We start from the raw sequence: 20,868 nt of genomic DNA on the forward strand, positions 1-20,868 counted from the left end.
GTCCGACTCCATTCCTTTCCATGTAGACATAGAGTTTAGATTTTTTTTAACTTGGCTACAAAAGAGCACACAATAATGTTCAGGGAAAGTATTTGGCAGAAGGGTAGCACTACTACAAGACAGTGCCTGGGTGCTGATGTCAGACTATGCTATCTCAAAATGACATCCTAATTAATGTTTCTGCCAAGACACTCTTATGTTTAGGATAGTATTTTCCAAAAAGGGTGATTTTGCCGTTGGAGGACAACTGGCAATATCTGGAGACATCTTTGGTTGTCACAGGGAAGGGGCAGGGAGTGCTACTGGCAACTAGTAGGTAGAGACCAGGAATGCTCCTAAATATCTACAAAACACAGGACAGCCCCCACAATAAAGAATTATCTTGCCCCAAATGTCAATAGTGCTGAGGCTGAGAAACCCAAGTTCAGGTGCATTGAGTACAACAGGTCATCCCAGTCCACAGAGGCTTGGGATGTGGGGTGCTGGTGGGCGTTACTTCTGTCATCATCTGCTCTTGGCCACAGTCCACTGGAACTCCGCACACAACAGCATTTATAACGTGTACATCCACTTATAAGTTTCACATAGTTACTGACAGCCTCCAAGTACCACCCAACGCGTTTTGCCTATAAAGACACATTAAGAATGAGGCTCTAGTGTAGCCCCCAAGTCCCATCCACCAAGTGGTTACAAAGACAGAAAGACAAATGGAAATAAAATAAGGTAATCCTGTTCAGAAATATTTTTATTCCACTTCAATGGGGCAAGTTGTTCCCTAACTATAAAACATTCGAATTATTTTAGTTTGCTTGGTACCACCATCTAGCCTGACCCAAAGAAAATACTTTCACCTCAAATCTCCAATTCTGTAAACTAAAAAACATAGTATGGTTGTCTACTGCTTGCAATCAGGCTGTGGCTCTTATTAAAGCAGAAGAGTGCCCTGGAGACCAGTAAAAACCCCACATTTGAAGTCAGGCCTCTACCTCCTGAGCTGGAGTCAATAGCCCAAAATCTTCCAGTGAATCATTCCCATCTTCGTCACCCTCTCTGATGTAGAACAGAACTTTCATTATGTATAAAAGAAACGATAAACCACCAATGCCTATCAGGCATAGAAGGGAGGGCTAAGAGCCCTGTAGGGCAGCCCTGAGTCACACAGATCTATGCTTGCCTCCAAACCCTGCTATTTGTTGCCACTTCCCCAGAGGGCCTTCTTGTCCCTGCTGCTCCTCAGGACACCACACCCCTTATCACTGAGGGCAGGGTAGCTGCTTATCAAGCCCTGGCATGTGGGCATTTTGTCAAGTCAGTGTGATCTGGTGCTGAAGTTCTTCGAACTGGAAAGGCACCAAGACCATGTGATTTCTGACTTAAGAAAAAAAAAATTAATGGAAAATGAGTGCTGATTTTATGCCAGGAGTTTTGCTAAGCTCTTTACTCAACACTTCTCATTCAAATCTCACAGTCGCCAAGAGAGTAAGAGATTTCAGCTCACTCAGCTCAGCTCTCCAAGGCTGCATAGCTAGGAAGCATCTGACTAGGAACTAGAACCCAAGTCACTGACTCTAAGACCTTCCAACCTGCCATAGCTGGCAACCCCAAGTGCCCTTGGGGGGCCCTGAGCCTGGCTCCTTCTGGAAGATGGGGGTCCTCACTAGTCTGTGGAACTTGGGTGGTTCACCCCTAATGATGTAGACCTACAGACTCTTATCCTGAGAAGAAAGGAGTAAGGCATTCATTGCCACAACCATTGATTAAAGCTTCCAACACGGGCCATTTTCCAAGTAACCATCCTTATGGGCATTTCGTGTCTCCTGAGTTTCCCAAAAAGTATTTAAGATTTCACTGCACAGTAGCTGGTATTCGAAGAAGCCTCAGTTTGGTGCAAATTTTAGGAAAACCAAGGAAGAAAACTTATTTTGAATCTTTCTGGCCCCAATTACTTTAGCGAAGTTATAAACACTGACCACTTTGAAGAAATGTGTTAAAGGAGCTAAAGCCAAAACTTAAGCAAATCTTTAAACCAGCATAACCCGTGTGATTTCTCTCTTCCCTTTTGGCACACACAGCTATCAGATTTACTCTGAGACTCAAAGTACAGAAAGACAGGACAGCTCTACAGCGGTGTTTTACAATTACCTCCCACATCTCTACCTCTAAAGCAAAGGGTCCCAACCCTGCTGCATTCTAGAATCACCTACAGAACTTTTTAAAAATATTATGCTTACACCCTACAGCTCCATTATTCTGATTAACTTGTCTGAGCAGGGGCACAGGCATCAGTAAGTCTTTAAAGTTCCCCAAGTGATTCTACTGTGCTGCCAGGGTGAAAATCACGGTTCTAAAACTTCTTAAATAGGAAGTAGCTTCACACTACAAAAGTAAAAACCCTCTCATGAGAGGAAGAAAACAAATGAACCAAGCTCTCACCAAACCTGTCTCCTCTACCCTCATCCCTCCTTGCCTCTTCATGAGAACTCCACTCTCCTGTTTTCTTGGGTATAGTAGGTACCTAACTTGAGCACTGGAAGGATTCCCCCACGCAGAGCCCTGTAGTGATGGCTTCCACAGGCACCACTCACACAATCTGGCAACGGCCCCTTGAGGTGAGCAAGGAAGAACAATGACTCGCATTTATAGGTGAGGGAAATGAGAATCTGAGAGGATAAAAGCCTGACTAGAGAGTGGTAGATCTGGACCAGGAGGCCAGGTCTGTCTTCGGTGCCCACTAGCCACACCGCTTCTCTGGGTTCATTTCCAAACCTGCTTCCTCCTTCATAGGAAGGCCTACAAAGAATGCTGAGCACAAGCGACCTTGCTGGACATCCAACACTATGCTATTTCCCTGTTCAGGAACCTTCCGGTGATCCCCCTGGCCACAGGCTAAAACCCAAATTCCTGTACCTAGCTTCCATGTTCTTCCACCACCTGACCAAACTGTCCTAACCCTTTCTTTCTACACAAACCCCCCTCTACCCAGTCAGACTTTCTGTACCCTAAACTCCCCTCGCTCCTCTCTTGCTCCCCTCGCTCTGTTGTTCTACCTATTCAAAGCCTAGTTCAGCCTTTTAATCATGTCACTGCTATTTCAGTCCCATGTCGGTCTATGTTGGGGGAGGAGGGATCTCTCCAACTGGATTACATTCTTCAAGGACTGGAATCAGGCATTTCTTTGTATTCCAAATAGCAACCAGTACTAGGTCAGGTCAGTAGCAAAAATGCAGCAGACGCTCGATGATGAGTATTTGTTGACTGATGGCTTGCACCTATGCCAAGGAGGAAGCATATTGTTCTTTTTCGTGTGCACTTCCATCCAGGTAACTCAAATAGCACTCTCACGAAAATCTCCATGTGATCGCCTAAGCCCTGAGACTTATCATCCCTTTATAAAATCGATATTCAAACCAAGAGTATCACACGGCACAATAGCTGCCGCTCACAGGCAGTGGGCAGTATCACCCTGAAGGGACAGCAAGGTTTCTGAGGAAATTCTCATAGTTGCAGGACTTCTGCACAGCTCACTAGCCACTTGCCTGACCGCTTATGGTCCTTAATATTTCACTTAGAATTAATGATTACTCCTTGCTCTGATGAATATTCATTATTTATCATTGTCTCATCTGCAGATTTTCAGTGCTGGAATTTACCTTGGATTTATTTTAATTGCTGCACAATCCAATAATGTGCAAAACCTCCCCCCAGACAAATGAAAACATTAAGGGTTTTAAAAGCACCTGAAGAATCACCACTGTCTTAACCTAAATTGTGGGAGGTGAGGGAAGCCAACTGTATCTCCTTTTCAACCAACTGAAATAACTTTCATTTAAAATCTAACCGACGGAATCATAGAAGCATGTGCATTAACTTTATGCAAAACAAACTCTCCAGTTTCCTCTGTGTATTCACAGAAGGGACAAGGAACGCAGCACAAGCATGCTTTGATTCCAGCAGTGTGATGCAGTGGCCCTATCACTCATGCCTCTCCCTTCTCCAGGCCTTTTGAAGTCCACGCTCTTCTCTGCGGGACAGGCTCCTGCCCTGCTAGGGGAGCTGGTCTCCATACCAACTTCAAAGACAACCAATGTTCCAGCTAGGAGGAATACTGCAAAACAGCACTTAAAAATTCTTTTGACCTCAGATATGGCTACAGAACGGATAAAGCATTTTAACCAGCAGTTCCTGTAGCATTCTACAGTACAATGACCCTTAAATGATGCCAAAGCAAATTAGATAATTTGCTAAGATGAGAACCCAGAATTCCATCTTACATCAAAGCAATGAAAAAAAAAACCCTCAAAAATCTAAGGCTCAATTAAATGGTAATTAAAATGAAGTATAACCTTCACTTAATCAATAATCCTCATATCCCTTGGGCTAACGCCCTAAAAGTGTAGAAACAGATGCAGTGAACATAATCTCAGAGAACCACCCACCACATATTTAACTAGCTAGAAAAGACAATTAAACACACAAACTCCAATTTGGTTGGAAATAATGATTTTTATGTAGGCTCTGGTAGCTAAGGTGGCCAGTCCACATTCCTCACACCCTCAGCTGGTACCGACCTGAATACTTGCTAGGACTGAAATGCTCCTCCTCCTAGGAGCACTTCTCTACCTACCCCCATTTGCCATTGCCCCAAAGACGGGTCACTGGGAGTCCTACTAGAGACTAAAAGAGGAGTGGGTTACTGTGTGATGATCAGCCACAATGTGCACCCCTCCCCCATACCATTACTGCAAGTCCCCAGGGAGAAAGGGCAGTGGCTTTCCATTCACAGAGACCGGATTCTAAGCCCAAATGCCACTTAATAGTTTGGTGACCTAAATTCTCTGAGCCTCAGTTTATTCATCTGCAAAATCATACCTTTCCAACAGGATTGTGGTGAATCTTAGATGAGATTGTTTATTTACAGTATCCAGTACGAAGGCCAGCTTTGTAATTCTTCTTTTCTACTAAGAAAATAGCAAACACGAGGTGTCTGCTGGTAAATAGATCATGGCTTTAATCAGCAAGCACAGGAGTAAGCAGCACTAGGAAGAGCGCCAGAGGAAAAATAAAAAGCAGTCATTCTCTTTGAACAGGGGAAACAAGTTTATCAGTCTCTGATTTATAACAGGGAGTATCATTACTCCAGGATCTATTGTCTCAGCTTCCATGCCCAATTTCAAAGGTGGCTAATTAAAAAGCCTAAAATAACCTGGATATCAATAATAAGAGAAAGGATAAGTTATATGTGGTTTATCCATATAGTGGAAGAATATGCCAGCCTTTAAAAGGATGTATTAAATTATTTTTCATTACATAGGGGGAAATGTATGTTGTTAAATATGAAAAAAAAAAAGGATAAAAAATTCTGTGATTATTCTGATAGGAAGAGGGAACTACACCAAATGTTAACAGCAGTTGTCTCTGGAGGTGAAATTACATGTGGTTTAAATTCTTACTTATTTTTTTCTATTTTTCGGGGTATCCTCAATGAGCGTATATTACTTTTCTAATAAGGAAAAACAATTTTTTTAAAAAGTTCCTTAGTTTGCTACACATGTAATTTAAAACATGCTACTTTAAAATAAGGAATCCTGAATGATAAGATAAAGACTGAGACTATCTGAGTGTGGATAAGAGCACAGGATGTTATCAATGATAAATGTAAGCTATCCTCATTTTTCCTTTGGCGAGGAAACTTTTGGTCGTTTTAATGACTCATCAGCACTTTTACTGTGCTGGGGAGACAGGGTAAACAGAAGAGAAAGTCAAATAAATTAACTCTTCCACTTGCATCAGGGGTGGTAAAACATTTGGTGGGAAAGAAACCTGAAACTGAGTTTCAATAATTTATAGTAGAACCCATCACCATCACTAAGGATAACGGAGGGTTGACTTACACATAAATTTATTCTACCTAGCCTAAAAATGTCGCTGTGTTCTCCTGAGACACCAATTCCAATTCATAACCACGTATGTAAGTGACTATACATGCCACGCTGCCATAGATCTCCACAGAGCTCAAAGTCATAATTGTGATGTTTATGGAGCGCTTACTCTACGCCTTCCGTTCCTCAGCTTATTCCATCTCCCAGCAAAGCTTGGAACTGTCACTTTGTCTCTCTTATAAGAACTCCAAGGCTCAGAGAGGGTAAATGCCTTAAACAAGGACACTCAGCTAAGAAGTAATGAGAATGGAGTTCGCCAGAGGCCTGCCTAACCCAAGGAGACAGCAGTTCCTAAGTTCTATGGCCTTGGGCAGAATGCTTTCACATCATACACATTCCCATTTTGATGAACAGAAGTCAGCCGAACAGGCAGAACCAGTCCATCAAGTCAGGAAGAAGCTGGAGAGAGTGAGGGGCAGAGCAAGGGCAGGCACCCAGGGCTGGGTAATATAAGTTAATACAGTTGTAGAGCTCTCAGAACACCAGCTGGCCCACATTCTCCTGACTTTAATATACCTGCACTTTGCAACACACCTCCTACTACACGTACACAAACTGCTGTCTGTAAATCTTGGCTGAACGGAATCTGGGCATCTCATAGAAGCTGTGTACTAATACGAAAACTATTTTCTCTTCACAACGTTAAATAAGCCCCACCAGGAACATTAGGCAAGTTCCGAAGAAGCAGGAAGGAGCATTTTTATATGAACATACCTACAGTGGACATCAGATTTATGGAGTCCTCAGCAGTTCAAATGAGTTAATTTCAATTGTACCGAAATGGAACAAGGTCTTTGACTAGGCTATTTTGCTTCTACAGTATGCTTCTATTAAGATCTAACAACAGGTACATAATAAATGTTAAAAATCATGGAGGCGCTGGGTCTCGATGGACCCAAAGCCAGCTGGTTGCAGGGCTCATAGGTCCTATTCTCTAGCTCAGCCTTCCTCAATTAGTTCAGCAGTTTGAAGAGAGTAATGACCTAAGGATGTGACTTCCCATACAGCAGCCACTGAGCACATGTGGCTAGTGAGACTAAGTGACTGAAGTTTAAATTTTATTTCATTTTATTAAATTAATCTAGTAGCTACAGTATTAGACAGTACAGTTATAGACTATTTAGAGATATAAACAGATATTTATGAAAATATAAGCATATTGAACACAATGTGTTATGATTTGCTTTGTTTCCTCTTTATATAACATGAATCTCTTTCTATATTAGTAACCATACCTCTGGATATTATTATTTTTAATGTCTATATCTGTGCTATCCAATATAGTAGCCACAAGCAATATGTGGCTATTGAGCACCTGAAATGTGAACTCATCCAAACTGATACATGTTGTAATTGTAAAATATACACGATTTCAACATCTTTATATGACATAACGTAAAACATATTACTAATTTTTAGATTGACTACCTGTTGAAATGCTAATATTTTGGATTTAGTAATTTAAATTAATTTCACTTGTTTCTTTTTACTTTTTTAATATGGCTACCAGAAAATTTTAAATTACATGCGTTGTTTGAGTTATATTTCCATTGGACAGCACTGCCCTAAGGCCTCCACTGTATGTCATGAATTTACTCCATTCCTATGAAACCAGGATGGAAGAACTAAGAAAATGGTCACCCAAGTCAGGATCTGGTGGGTTAGTAACAGTTTAGAACAGGATGAACAACTAGGGGCTCTGGAAGGTGTTTCAAGATTTATGTGTTAAAAGCTATACGGCTTCTGTTTTATTTCTACTTTTCAAAAATCCGTCAATAAAATAATTCTTTAATTATCTTCTCTAATTTTGAACAGACTAAGAGCCTCTTGAGTGTACATTCAAGAAGCATGGGAGGAATCATGGAGATCAGACGAGCATATTCATGATTTAGTTGGTTCATCATGGTTTTGACCATTACACAGCTTTTTAATTGATTTTGCTCTTAGTCATACATGATTTCACTCACACCCATAATGGACCATGCATTACTAAAAGTAGGCTTAAGAAATGCCAATGGCAAAATATGAGTTAGTGAGAAGCTAGGAACAGGAGAAGCAGAATCATAAAAGTAGTAATTCCGCAAATGGTCTGAAGATCCTCTTTATCAGTGCCTTAGTTGTATTCATCTTATCACAATTTTTACTTTTTCTTTCAAAAAAAAAAAACCAGTATAATTCAGATCCCACACATTAATATAATTTTAAATAATGTACTGATCTAAATAAAATACTTTTTAGACATAAAATCACGGGGTTTTTTTACAATTCGATATTACTATGAAAGGAGATTGTTAAGTTAAAATAAAAACCTGGAAAGCATGGATTTAGAACATGTTCTCTGAAAGGCTCTGTTAAGCCTTTCTTAGTTCCCTAAACCCCAGGAGGACCTGAGTGGATGAAGCCATTCCCACATGCCCTCACTGCTCCCAGGCAGACAGACACTTTCAATACCTTCTTTCACCTTTGGTTTAGGTATCTGCCACCTCTACGAGGATGTAAGCTCCCTGTTTCATTCATCTTTTTATCTTAGTACACGGCACAGTGCCTGGCACACAGAAGACTCTTCATAAGTGCTGGCTAATGTTTCCAGCATCTTGGATGCTTTCCAACACAAAGTGTGCCCAACCCGAGGGTACACTCCCACAGCCTGACTACTGGAGCGGGTCCACTTAGGGGAAAGGAAGTCAGCTGGGCTATAGAGAACACATGTGCATTTCTCAGGAAGCAGCTTTCTGAAGGTGTCAGCTGCCCCCTACCCCCTCACAAATGTCAGTTAGCATGGTCACTTGGCAGGGGAAGTGGCAGCGGAAAGAACAAAGCAAAGGGCTTCCTAGTTTATTTTTGCACTTCACTGCCAGAGGGCAAACGTGTGTGCCCCCGTGTTGGGGTTCCTCCAGTGATGAACAAAAACTGGGAGGTGAAGAGCTGAAATGGGCATTTGCCAGGAGCCACTTCCTTTCAGGCCTGGCCTCAGGAAGCTCATTTGCCAGTTTAGTGGCTGAGCCCCTCCTCCCGGCCCACCTGCCTCTTCTACCTCTTGCACCACCTTTGAACACCAATAGCCAAATCTGCGCCAGGCAGGCCTAGTAAGGAGACCCTGTGCTGCATCCCCTGAGCCTGGCTGTCCAAACGTGTTCCTTGAAGTTAAAAAAAAATAGGGGAGTTGATCTTTGAAATGACAACACTGGTCTTTTGTTTTGCCATTTGTTAGCAAAGTACTTATAGTTGACAGTGAGACAAATTTTTAAATAAATAATTTTCCTTTTTCCATTCAACATAAATGAGTGCCGAAAAGCTACCAGTGCCTAAAAAGCTGCCAGTACTCTGGCAAATACAAAGGTAATAAACGACAACAAAACAGCTGATGCTTATGTGCTAAGCTCTGTACACAATGCTCCATGTATATGAGCTCAGTTAATTCTCACAGCAGCCCTAATACACTCTTATTATCTCTACTTTGCAGATGAAGAAACTGAGTCTGGAGAGATTAAGCAATTTGTCCAAGGTCATTAAGGCACTGTCACTCTCCTCAAGTTATTTACAATTTCACCTGTGTTGGAGGGGAAGATATACATAGAAAACAGAGTAGTAAGAAATAACAGATGTGTAAAATGCTTGCAACTTTTAGCCAAAGCTAAACGAGATTTTTCAGAGGAAGGAAAACCATATCCAGCTTGGTAGGTAAGACTGTAAATAGTCTACAGGAAGGTTTCCTGAGCTACACCTCAAATAACTGCATTCATTCGATGAATTCACTTATTCGACAAATATTTACAAAATGCTTATTATCTATGTGCCAGGGACTGTGCTAGTTTGAATAAAAACAGCAACACAGAGACATGAAAGGCTGATTTAGAGTAAAAAATACTCAAAGGGAAAGACATGGCCAGAAGCAGAAGAAGCTTGTGGCAGACGTATGCCTTCCCTGCACAGCCACCTCTCCACCCTCAGCAGCCTGAGAGCTCCTAGAGCAGAGCCTGCTCACCACTGCAGCCCTAGAGCAGACACAGTACCCAGGAGAAAGCCAGAGCATAAGAAGTACTCATGCAATAACTGAGAGCAAGGCTGCCAGTGAATGTGGTGATCTATATGGTCACACGCAGAGATACCCAGAGCATGGCAATGTGCCACCCAGCGATTCCCAGCACTCTGGTGGGTCTGTGGGTGCTGACATGCCGGCCAGACCCTTGGCCCGACACTAAGGGTCTAATGTGAGCAGGCTCAATTCAGGCTTCATTTTCCTCTATTTCTGCAAAGAGGAAAGCGCTGCTGACTAAGGTACAATGAGTCCCTGCCCAGGATTCATTTGTAAGATCATTTGGGAAGGGCCAGCTCAAAGGCAAGCCCTGGGTAAACAACACTGCGTTCCCTTTTCACCTCTACAGGTGGTTCTTAGATATTTTTACACCCAAGATTCTCCCATACCAACACTCTATTCATTCCCTCCTCCCACCTCCATAAAAAAGCCTCAACTACATTAATGAGGAGAAGTGACCTACTTCTGATGAGCCATGTCAAAGAAATGACAGCAGCCTTGTTTAGGTATCATAAACAGAGGTGCTTTGATAAACAGGAGGAACCCTGGCTAGGGCTAAGACATTGTGCTTTCCAGCTCAGAGCCCTTTGCCTTTCCCCTGAGCCACCTTGTCTAACAACTCATGTAGGCACCACAACTAGATGCACTAAGCAAGCGGCAACCTAAAGCAATTTTTTTTCACACTAACGGGACATAATTCTATTGTTTTAAGTACAGAATTTTCATAAAGTAGGATATCTGTGATAGTGTACTGCATTTTTTAGAGGTACATATCATTTCAATTAAAAAAAGTAATTCTCAAAGTTTACAGCTTTTAATATTTATCTAACAGTGATTTTTACCCTCAGATCCACAGCCTAAGAACAGGCTTCAGGTCAGTGAGGTTCTAAGAAGGTATATAAACATGTGTATGAGTATTTAGGGAGAATCTGTCCCTCTGATGAGATTCTTAAAGGAGTTAGACCTGAAGAGTTAAAGAACCTGTGCTTCGACTACATCCCAAGTTTAGCATCCTGCTGTTATAAAACTTTTCAGGGTCTAGGCTAACGGATTGAGGCTTCTTTTGGTGTAATAAAAATGTTCTAAAATTGATTATGGTGATAGATACACAACTCTGTGCCTATACTTAAAGCCATTGAATTGTATACCTTAAATGGGTAAAAAGTATGGTATGTGCATTATATAAAGCAGTTACCAAAAAAAAATTTTTTTTGTTCCCAGAAGGACTCCTGTTGCTCTGCAATGGATTCCTCAAATTAAAATGTTAATAAATAGAAGAGTACCCTCTTGGCCACCAAAAAATAGCTACTTGATTATCTGAAGACAACAATTACAACAGAATTCCCTTTTGCGTTCAAACTGCACTCTTTTAGTAAGCAAGATTATCTTGATCTTTAGCCAGACTTACCCCAAATTTGGTAGTCAGCAAGATCCACTGGAGACTAAATATTCAATCTGCATAAACTCTTCCCCTCCTGAAGCCTAAGTATTTACTCAAAGCAAAGTGTTTGTCCCACAGTCCTTAGTCAAAAGTTTCAAATTGAAAATGAAGGACCCCCATCACCTCCTCTGAAAAGGAGTCACACCTTAATTCCCCACTACCATGTGCATGTTACTCATGAAAGAAGTCACTGACAAGGATGACTTCCAGTTTGAGAAAAAAAAAATGAAAAAAGCCTATTGCTCTCCCTCCCATAACACCCCCCAAACACTTAAGCTCTTCTGAATTTTAAAGCAATATTCTGGTCCAGGCCCCTGTTTTTCAAGATGCCAAAAGCCAGAACATAAAGGAGTTCGATTTCACATAAAGCCGCCAGAAACTACTAGCAGCTTGAAAAGGAACCACTACCTGCCTGCAATAGAGAACAGAGGATTTGTTTTACTTGCCCCAAATGAACCCATTTATACCCTCAATCAAAAATCTATTTTGAACAATCTCAAGATCACAATCCATATGGAAGCTGTGTACACATGGGTGGCTATTTCCATAATTCCCCTGGGGAGCAAAGCATTTAACTATCTTTTCACATAAACTTCAGCCCCAGAATCCTACATTTCGTCCTAGTAACTAAGCCAGCTTCTTATTTGTATTCCTACCACAAGAAACCTTTCTGGTGGAATAACCCTCAAAAGAGGTATATATATGAGGATTAAGAATCACCAGCCCCTAAATCAAGCTATAAAAGTTGACGTCTTCAATAGGAAAAGTTTATTTACAAACTCTAAACTACCAGTCTCTAAAAGCTTCCAACTCAGTTTTCTGACTGCATCCATCACAGGTTTCAAGTGAGGAAAAATATATAACCAAGTAGAAGACAAATGATTAGATTCTCAGAAAATCAGTACTATTATTTTATTTTATTTTATTATTATTTTATTATAATGTGCTACAAGTTAATTATCATATTGTCTGCATTTGTCTACGCAAACGTCTTCAAAAAAACTTTTTAAGTATTCAGTATAACTTGGGATTCTAAAACTTCCAAATAGCTCTCCAAAAGGAAGCCCAGATAGATTCTGGTATTGAGCACTGGATTGCCTTAAAATGTCAGGATCTGAAGGCAATGATGTCTCTTAATTTAGCATCACATTTGAATAAGTATTCTGGTAATATATGGATAGAGTTTAAAAGGCTACCAAAAAAAAAGGTCACTAGAAAGCTGAAGGAAGATCAATAAACCAAGCCACAAAATGAATTTCAAAACCATTTGTGTTAATACTCTGTAAAATGAAAGACCTCAGAATCTGATAGAACAAAAGCTCTATGAAAGCAGGAGCTGTCTAGTTCACCACATCTCCAGCATGTGTCTGGGACTTAACAGGCACTCGATACATATTTGTTGAATAAATAAACAGTGTAGGAATGCAGTTTCCAAAAGTCAAAGTTTCAAGGAGAGAAACTTTGTAAAGATCTTAACATGTAATATTACCTTTTCCACAGCTTTAAAATTTTTCTGTTATGCCTCAAATATCACTATCTTTTGTTTCTCAAGAACAAAATACACCAAATGCAGAGTAAACAGGCCCTGATTCAGATGAACCTCAGAGAAGAATATTTTTAAAAGGAGGAAATCTAGATTGAGCTATCATACTACAGCACACTGACCAGGAAAAATTGGATATGCATATTTGATAACAACCATCTCCAAAACCATCGGTTTCCTCTGGTTTCCGTTTCAGCTAGTTAAGCATGATAAGCATTTTTGCAGTCTACTGACTTTAAAAGTTTTCCTTTTCATGTAGCCAAGAACTTATAGATTTCCCTTGTCTTCTCTTAGTCTCCCCAAACTTTCCCACAATTTACATGTATGGCTTTTTACCAGAATTCCTTTTCTTTGGAAAACTTCCCTTTCCTCCAACCCCATGCTGAAAGCATTCTCTCCCTAATATTGTCCTTTCTGATTTTTTAAAATAATTTCCTTACATGAATCTTTTTGGAAAAATACTTTTTATTTTTCGATTACAATTGGCATACAATATTGTATTAGTTTCAGGTGTATGTCCTTTCTGATTTTATAGAAGCTTCATTATCTTGAAGCAGAGGCCTGGTCTGTTTCCTGAAGGTAAATTTGCTGTGCTCCATAAAAGTGAAAATAAAATCATTTAAACCATAGTCAAGCACAGAATCACCTACCAACTTGCACCCTTTTCAGTCAGTTGTTCATCCCAGTATGCCTTTCTGGTGGTGACCCTGTGTTCCCTTTATCCTTCGGCATCTGCATTTTCTAATCTACAACATTTTGCCTCCCAAGTCCATAAAGCCTAAGTCATATGTAATCTAAAATTTTCTCCTATAAATTCTGTTTCCCAAGGCTAAACAATTTTGATAAATGAAAGGAAATTAGCTTACTTGCAATATTAACATTTTAATGTGCTTAACCCTTTGCATATAGATTGCCAGGGACTAAACAAAAAATACACTTTACAAACACTTCGTAAAAATTATTTCATCTGATCTTCAAAACAACCTTGGGAAGCAGGCAGGGCAGGCATTACTAATCCATTTACAGATGACAAAACTAAACATCAAAAAAGATTGCGTGACTCGCCCAACCAATGTCACACAACTAGCAAGTGTCAGCCCAACCCCCTATTAAGGTCTTGCCTCTTCCAATCCGAAGACCGTCTACTATATACTATCTCTACATTTCTGTCCTATAGCCAAGGAGCAACTTCCTAGAGATTCAGTATTTCACAAGGAGGACCACCTTCTGACTTTTGAGATACCATCTTTCTTCAGCTAACAAGCCAGAAAGCCATTTTCAACCTTGCCAACATAAAACAATGCCTTTTTTTTCTATATACCACTCTTAGTAACTATTTCTTTCCAAAATAATGTCCAACAGTTCCTGTTATAAAGGGACTTACTCATAAGGCACTAATAGTCCAAAAAGTTTGCATCAGCATATGATTGTCTCAATAAAGTTCAGGGCTGATGCAACATTTCTCAGTCTCAGATTTAACAGCTAAAATGACAAGAACACAGAAGAGTCAAAAATTATGCAAGACAATGCTACATTGTTTTTTACTCCACCACATCTGCCTCTATGGGTCTCCTGTGAGTCACTGTCTTTTGTGTTCAGTCATCATTAAAGGAGTTGCCATTCTTTCTATCCTAAATTATTTTTCTTTATTTCTTAAAGAAAAGCTCTGCAATAAAAATGGAATCCTATTACATCTTTCACCACCTTGCTGAAGCACTGACCCCTTAACTTAGTGCCTCAGATACTATGTTGTCCCAATTTTCATCACCACCATTTTACACAAACAGAAAGATAGGCAAAGTATGGCTGTGATTTATTTATTCATTCAACAAACACATGAAATCCTATCAGATACCAAGAACTGAGATCCACCCAAAAATGAACAAGAAGTGTCCCTCGTCTCACAGCCTGGCAGAGAGGAATACTAAAGAAGTAATTACAGAATAAATTGATCAGCTTTAAGGTGGAAGTGAGCACATGGTTTGGGGCAGTGGCCATCATGGAATGTTTCCTGGAAGAAGTGGTCTGTGACCATTTACAAGCATCTCTCTTCACTCTCACTACAAAATATACCTAAAAGATTCAACCCCATTCCCTAAAGATTATAAGATTTACTTGCCAACAGTCAAGTCAAAAATCTAATTTAATAGCAGAATTTATTCTTGATTTCCTGTCCTAAATTTCAACCCTTAAATCATACTCCCTTAACACAAATTACTGAGGATTTAACAAATTCCGTCCTATACATTGCCTTCTCACAAGTTCGTAGAACAGAATTATAGGGCAATGAAATAAGATGCAGTTTTAAAAAATATGTCCTAACTGGAAATGACACTTTAAACAATCCAAGCCCTACAAAGCATGGCTGTTGCAAGAGGAAACTGAGGTTCAAAAAGTCCCACTTTAATACAACAGAATAAAAGATCTCTTTGAAGTCGCCAGAACAGCTTGAACAAAAAGAGAAACAGAAGACTATTGTGGGGCTTTAGCCTCCAGATGATGAACCCCAAACACACTGCAATGGTAAATAAACAAGCCTCTGAGCCGGAATCTGATTTGGTGGCCTAACAAAACATTACAATTTAAGGAATCTCTCTCTCTCTCCCCATTCATTATTTCCCAAAGTCCCACTGGCTGGCAGCTCCTGTTTTTTTTTTTTCTTGTTCCTGGGTTTATTGCTTGTGATTATAATGCATAGAGTGCTCTTCCAAAAGAAAGAAAGAAAAAAAAAAAGGTACAGGCAAATGAAACCAACCATGACTTTAAAGCCATATAAAAGACATATGCAACAGAAATGAACTCTGCCTGTGTTTACTATGAGGACCTATTACTCCTTTATGCTACTCCAGTGGATTTTAAACCCAAATGAACGTTACCACTGCCCACTAAATAGCAGGTTAGAGGACGGAAGGAGCACATACATACACCTGCCTCAGCGGGACCACAGACTGCCCCCCTCACAATGTCCCTGTACCTCGGCCCAGCAGCTACCCTGCATATGGGGCTGCAGATCCCAGCCACTTTCGTTCTGCTATCCCAATAAGTATGTTCTAAAGTCATATTTCCATTTGGCCCGGCACACCCTCATCCTCGCCACTTAGATCCCCAGCTGAAAGAAGAGAAACTCAGCGGCTCCAAAGAGCAGAAGGCTGGCGACGGGCAGAGTGGATGAGAGGGTCTTGAGTCGTCTGTTTACCCGGTCGCCCCAAGGTGGGCCGGAGAATCCAATACCTTCCCCAACTCGGAGTCCCTGCCCAGGGCACCGCCGAGCCCCTCCCATTCCTTGGCCCAGGGGGTGCGATCCCCAGCCCCGACCCCACCGGACCTCAGCTATCGCCTGGGCCCCCGGGGCCCAAGGCCCAGAACCACAGCCACCCCAGAGCCCTCCCGGCTTGGGCCGCCAAGCTCTGCCAGGTTCCCGCCGCGGCGACCCTGCCAGGCGGTCCGCAGCCCTCTCGCGGCCCGGGGCCGCCCCGCGCCGCCCGCCCGCCCGCCCGCCGGCCGGCCGGCCGCGCACCGTGTGGGACTGCAGGCTCTGGCTCGCCTCGATGGCTGCTGTCAGCGGCACCGTGTCGTCTAGCAGCACCTTGCCGACAGGCGGCTTCTCCATAAAGGCCATCCCGGGACGCCAGTCCGCCACCGGCTCGGGACCAGAGGCAGGAACCAGAGGCGCCGACTCCCGCCGCCCGCCTGGCTCCGCCGCGGCCGCTGCTGTCAACACGCGCCGCCCCACGCGCCGCCGCCACCCGCTGGGCCCGCGCGGTCCTAACGCCGACCGTACCCCGCCGCGGTCGCTGTCAATACTGGCCGCCCTTCGCGCTGCTGCCTCCCGCGAGGTCCTAGCGCCAAACTTCCGCAGTCACCGCTACCCTGAACCGGCTCCTCCAAAGTCCTCGCGGACGCTCCGCAAACCATGTATCCTTAGCACCCGGCCTCTTATCCGGGGACACTTCACCCTAAGCCATCACCCCCAGAGATGCTCAGATCCGAAGACACCGACTCCTGGGCTCTGTGATCCAGGAAACCACAGGCCAAAGATCCCCAAACCAAACTTCTCAGTGTTGGGCTTTTCACATTAGGCCCTCAGAAGCTGGGATTGTCAGACTTGAGATCTTAACTGCTGGATCTTTCCTGCTCAGGCCTCCCGGGTCCAAGAACCATAAGACACAGAATAAAGGTCTTCAGTATGGGACCCTCAGTCTGCGCCCTGCAGAACCAGATACTTTCTAAAACAAGTCCCTCAGATTCAGGTTTTACTAGAACTTTTGAATCTCACTCTTCAGACTCAAAAATCTAAAAGTTGGGCCATTAGAATTAGACCCCACAGTTGGAGTGCTCAGACTCCAGAACTCTCAGGCCCAAGCTCTTTGAACTGGGGACCCTAAAATCTGGGCACTGGTCCAGTCTCTACCCTTGGTGCCAGTTCTTAGCTCAGCCCACAAGGCCTTGAACCCTGAGAACCCTCAACCAAGATACCTCAGACTTGGGGTCTTCAGTCCCACTGTACCAGCTCCAAAAACCTCAAACTCACAGCAGGAGAACTTTGTGCCCAACTTCTTGACTCAAAATTTGTCTCAGATTCTGCCTGAATCCAAGGCCACAATTCTGGCACTCCTTACAACTCATCCTCACCCCACCCCACATACACATAGAAATCCCACCCACACTGCTCTCTCCCAGGGCAGCATCCTAAGATGATGCAGAGAGTTATATTTGAAATTAGATGGCAGGGATCTCCAGGGCTCTGGCATTTTGACAGCTGTGTGACCTTATATAAGTTACCCAACCTCTCTGAGCCTAGCTTCTCATCTGCAAAATGGAGATTATACTTGTATGGAAAGGTTGGTATGAAGAATGTAGTAGGATGGGAAGGGGCTTGCACACAATAAAAGCTCAATATTACTTTCTTCCTTCCCCTACAGTTCATAGAATGGAGCGTTTCTAATTCTTAAATCTGTCTCCCCTAAATTTCTACCTTTCAGACAAAAAGAGAACAAAATTTTTTGGTAATACCACCACCACCACTACCACCACCAAAATTTGACACCACAGGCCTAGACGGTATCCAAAGTGGGCATCCTCTCCAGATTTCAAGTTTAATGGGATTATTGGACAACCCCAAGTGGCCAAGTAGCTTTGACAAAATGACGTAGGGGCCAAGACTCAGTGGATAGAAATGCAAAAAGGGAAACATGGAACTTCATAATTCAGTCCTAAAATAATCAGAACTCCTCCCGCATTCCATTTGTGTCCCAGTGTGTTTAAAAACACCAGTCTATTAAAACAAAACCATATATCACTTAGGGAGAATTCAGCTTTTTACTTTCATTTCTTTAAGGCAAACAGATTATTTCATTGCCAGAATCACAGACATCCAAATTCTGCTTTAATTATTACTCCTGTCATAATTAAATGGTGGCCTGACCATGACAAGGCTCTTCTTGCATACTATTGGTGGGAGTAAAAATTGGTCCAACCTTTCTGAATGCATTTATTCCTTCAAAAATTATATACTAAGTACTTACCTGGTGCTAGGAACTGGGATTAATAGTAACATCAAAGGCTTTGAAAATGTTCTCACTCAGAAATTCTACCTCTAGGAAGGTATTCTGAGGAAATAAGCAGATATCAGTGGAAACACATAGCATGTGAGGATAAGTATCTAACAAAAGAGAATTAGACAAATCATTGTACAATCATATTTTGCAATGATTAAAAATCAGATTATCAAAGAATAATGATGTTGGAAAAAGCTTTTAACAGTAAGTGAAAAAAAGCAATGCAGTTGACTCTTGAACAACATGGGTTTGAACTGTGCGGGTCCACCTATCAGTGGATTTTTTTTCAATAAACACACAGTTGCTCCTCAATATCCCCATTTTTGCATCTGCAGATTCAACCAATCGTGGGGCAAAAATAGTATTTTGATCCACAATTGGGAATCTACAGATGCAGAGGGCTGACTATAACCATTGTTCCATACCATTTTATATAAGGGACTTGAGCATCCTTAGATTTGAGTATCCACGCTGGGGGTGGGGAGGTACTGGAACCAATCCCCCCATATAGAGGAATAACTGTAGTTAGGTTTGGGAAAGTCAAGTTATATGTGAATTTTCAGCTGCGTGGGGTTCAGTGCCCCTAACCCCCATGTTGTTCAAGGGTCAACTGTATATGCATTTGTACAATCCCAAATATAAAAAATATATCCACTTTAGGAAATGGGATCATAATGCTTTCTATTTTTATGTTCTTTTGTGTTTTTCAAAATGTCTCTAATGAAGGTATTTTACTTGTATAATTAGGGGAAAAAATAATACCATACAATGAGTTGCAAAGGTCAACAAACTTGTCTAGTCTTCCTAACTAGGAAAAGGAAACTGAAAGTGAGAAATCAGATACTTGAGTGAATAAGGCCAGAGACTCTCAATTAGACTTCGCCTTTCTCTTGAAAATTTTTGCCTGAAGGAAGCCCCTCAAATAGATACTATGATGAGCCTTATAATTTCATTTTCCTCTTCCCAGATCAGCCTTGTCAGGATCCTCTGAGGATCCTGGACTTAACTGGATCCCTAGATTCTCTGGAGCCCCAACCCTCACCGACAGTCCCAACATCTGTTTGGCTTTTTAAGTGGCTCACACTGAATGTGGGGGAAGCCTCCTCAGGCAGAGCTGAGCTGAATCAAATCAGTTTTGCTTCTAGTTTGTCTGGGTGAAATTAATGAGACATGTGGTACCCTAGTTTTTGCCACATACACTACTACTCAGGGCTAGCAGAAAAAATACTTATATTCTTAAATGTTACTAAATGTTGGTGGCCCACATGTTATTTATACAACAACTTGACATTGGGAGATTAACTGAAGATGAGTTTTAGTGAGGATGCTTCTAGACCTGGCAACTGCTCTATAAATCAAATCGCACTTATGAAACCTCAGCGCCTCCTAAGAAGCATTGCCTCCCAACTCGAAATTATTTTCTTTACATATTCACGATCTGAATTAAAAAATAAAATTTAACTCAAATTTGATCACTTATTTTCCTTAACGTGTTGATATTTTCCATCATATCGCAGAGGAATTTCCCCCAGGGTTTATAAGGTCATATGAACTGTGTAATAGCTAAGAGCCACCCTAGAAATTGATTGTGCCCTAGAAATTAACTGTGGGGTCGGGTCTCCCATTAATCCTGTTCTGTGTAGTGTTAACATTAGCCTTTTTCTTGTGATTTTGAACTTAAATGGTTTTTCCTAGTTGGTGATTTGGCAACAACCTGAAATTTCACTGATGTTGAGAATTCTTGTCTCTGTTGTGTTTGTGATCCAAAGGAAGACAAGCCAAGAGCAAAGGAAGTAAAACATCTGGGACCCTGAGAATATTCAAGAGTAATATGTAGCCCAGAGGTAATACCATAGTGCTCTCATTCTGCTCAGAGAGCACCAGTTAATAAATTATGCCAACGCGTGAGGCATTCAGTGGTGCAGCTGCTCAGAGTGACAGTCTACCCTTGGTAGAGTATGTTTTAATATAAAAACTTAATAGATGTAATTTAATAGCAATTTTCTTTGGGAATAAATTGGTCTCTGAATCATACTCAAAGAACATAGAAGAAAAATGACTTAACAATTTAGCACAAAATGAAAACCTGTGGTTACCTAAGAAATACCAGTATGCATTTAGCAGTTCCTTCTTTTTCTAGTTGAAAACACAAGTCCACAAGATGAATGGTGGCAAGTCCACATTTTCTTCCTATTGTTACTCAAGATTTGCCGCTTAGAAAAAGAAATGAGTGGCATTTCACCAACATGGAAATGTTTCTAATAGAATATAAAAATCTGTTAAGCAATTTTCTAGTACATTAGGCTGAAATTGCTTAAGATGAGTGTATCTTTCTGTGGTGATCAAACATT

General features: G+C 41.6%; 1 protein-coding gene across 1 annotated transcript in view; it reads right to left on the reverse strand.

Annotated features, from left to right (window-relative positions):
- The window catches only part of PXK (PX domain containing serine/threonine kinase like), a 70,116-nt gene extending 53,424 nt beyond the window's left edge, over positions 1-16,692 (reverse strand). The window contains 1 exon segment of the mRNA XM_039858555.1: positions 16,477-16,692. Coding sequence (XP_039714489.1) covers positions 16,477-16,578 — 102 coding nt within the window. The 5' untranslated portion in view covers positions 16,579-16,692.
- Positions 16,693-20,868: the final 4,176 nt, after the last annotated feature.

Source organism: Pteropus medius, unplaced genomic scaffold (genome assembly GCF_902729225.1).
Source record: "Pteropus medius unplaced genomic scaffold, Ma_sr-lr_union100, whole genome shotgun sequence".
Classification (NCBI taxonomy): Eukaryota; Metazoa; Chordata; class Mammalia; order Chiroptera; family Pteropodidae; genus Pteropus; species Pteropus medius.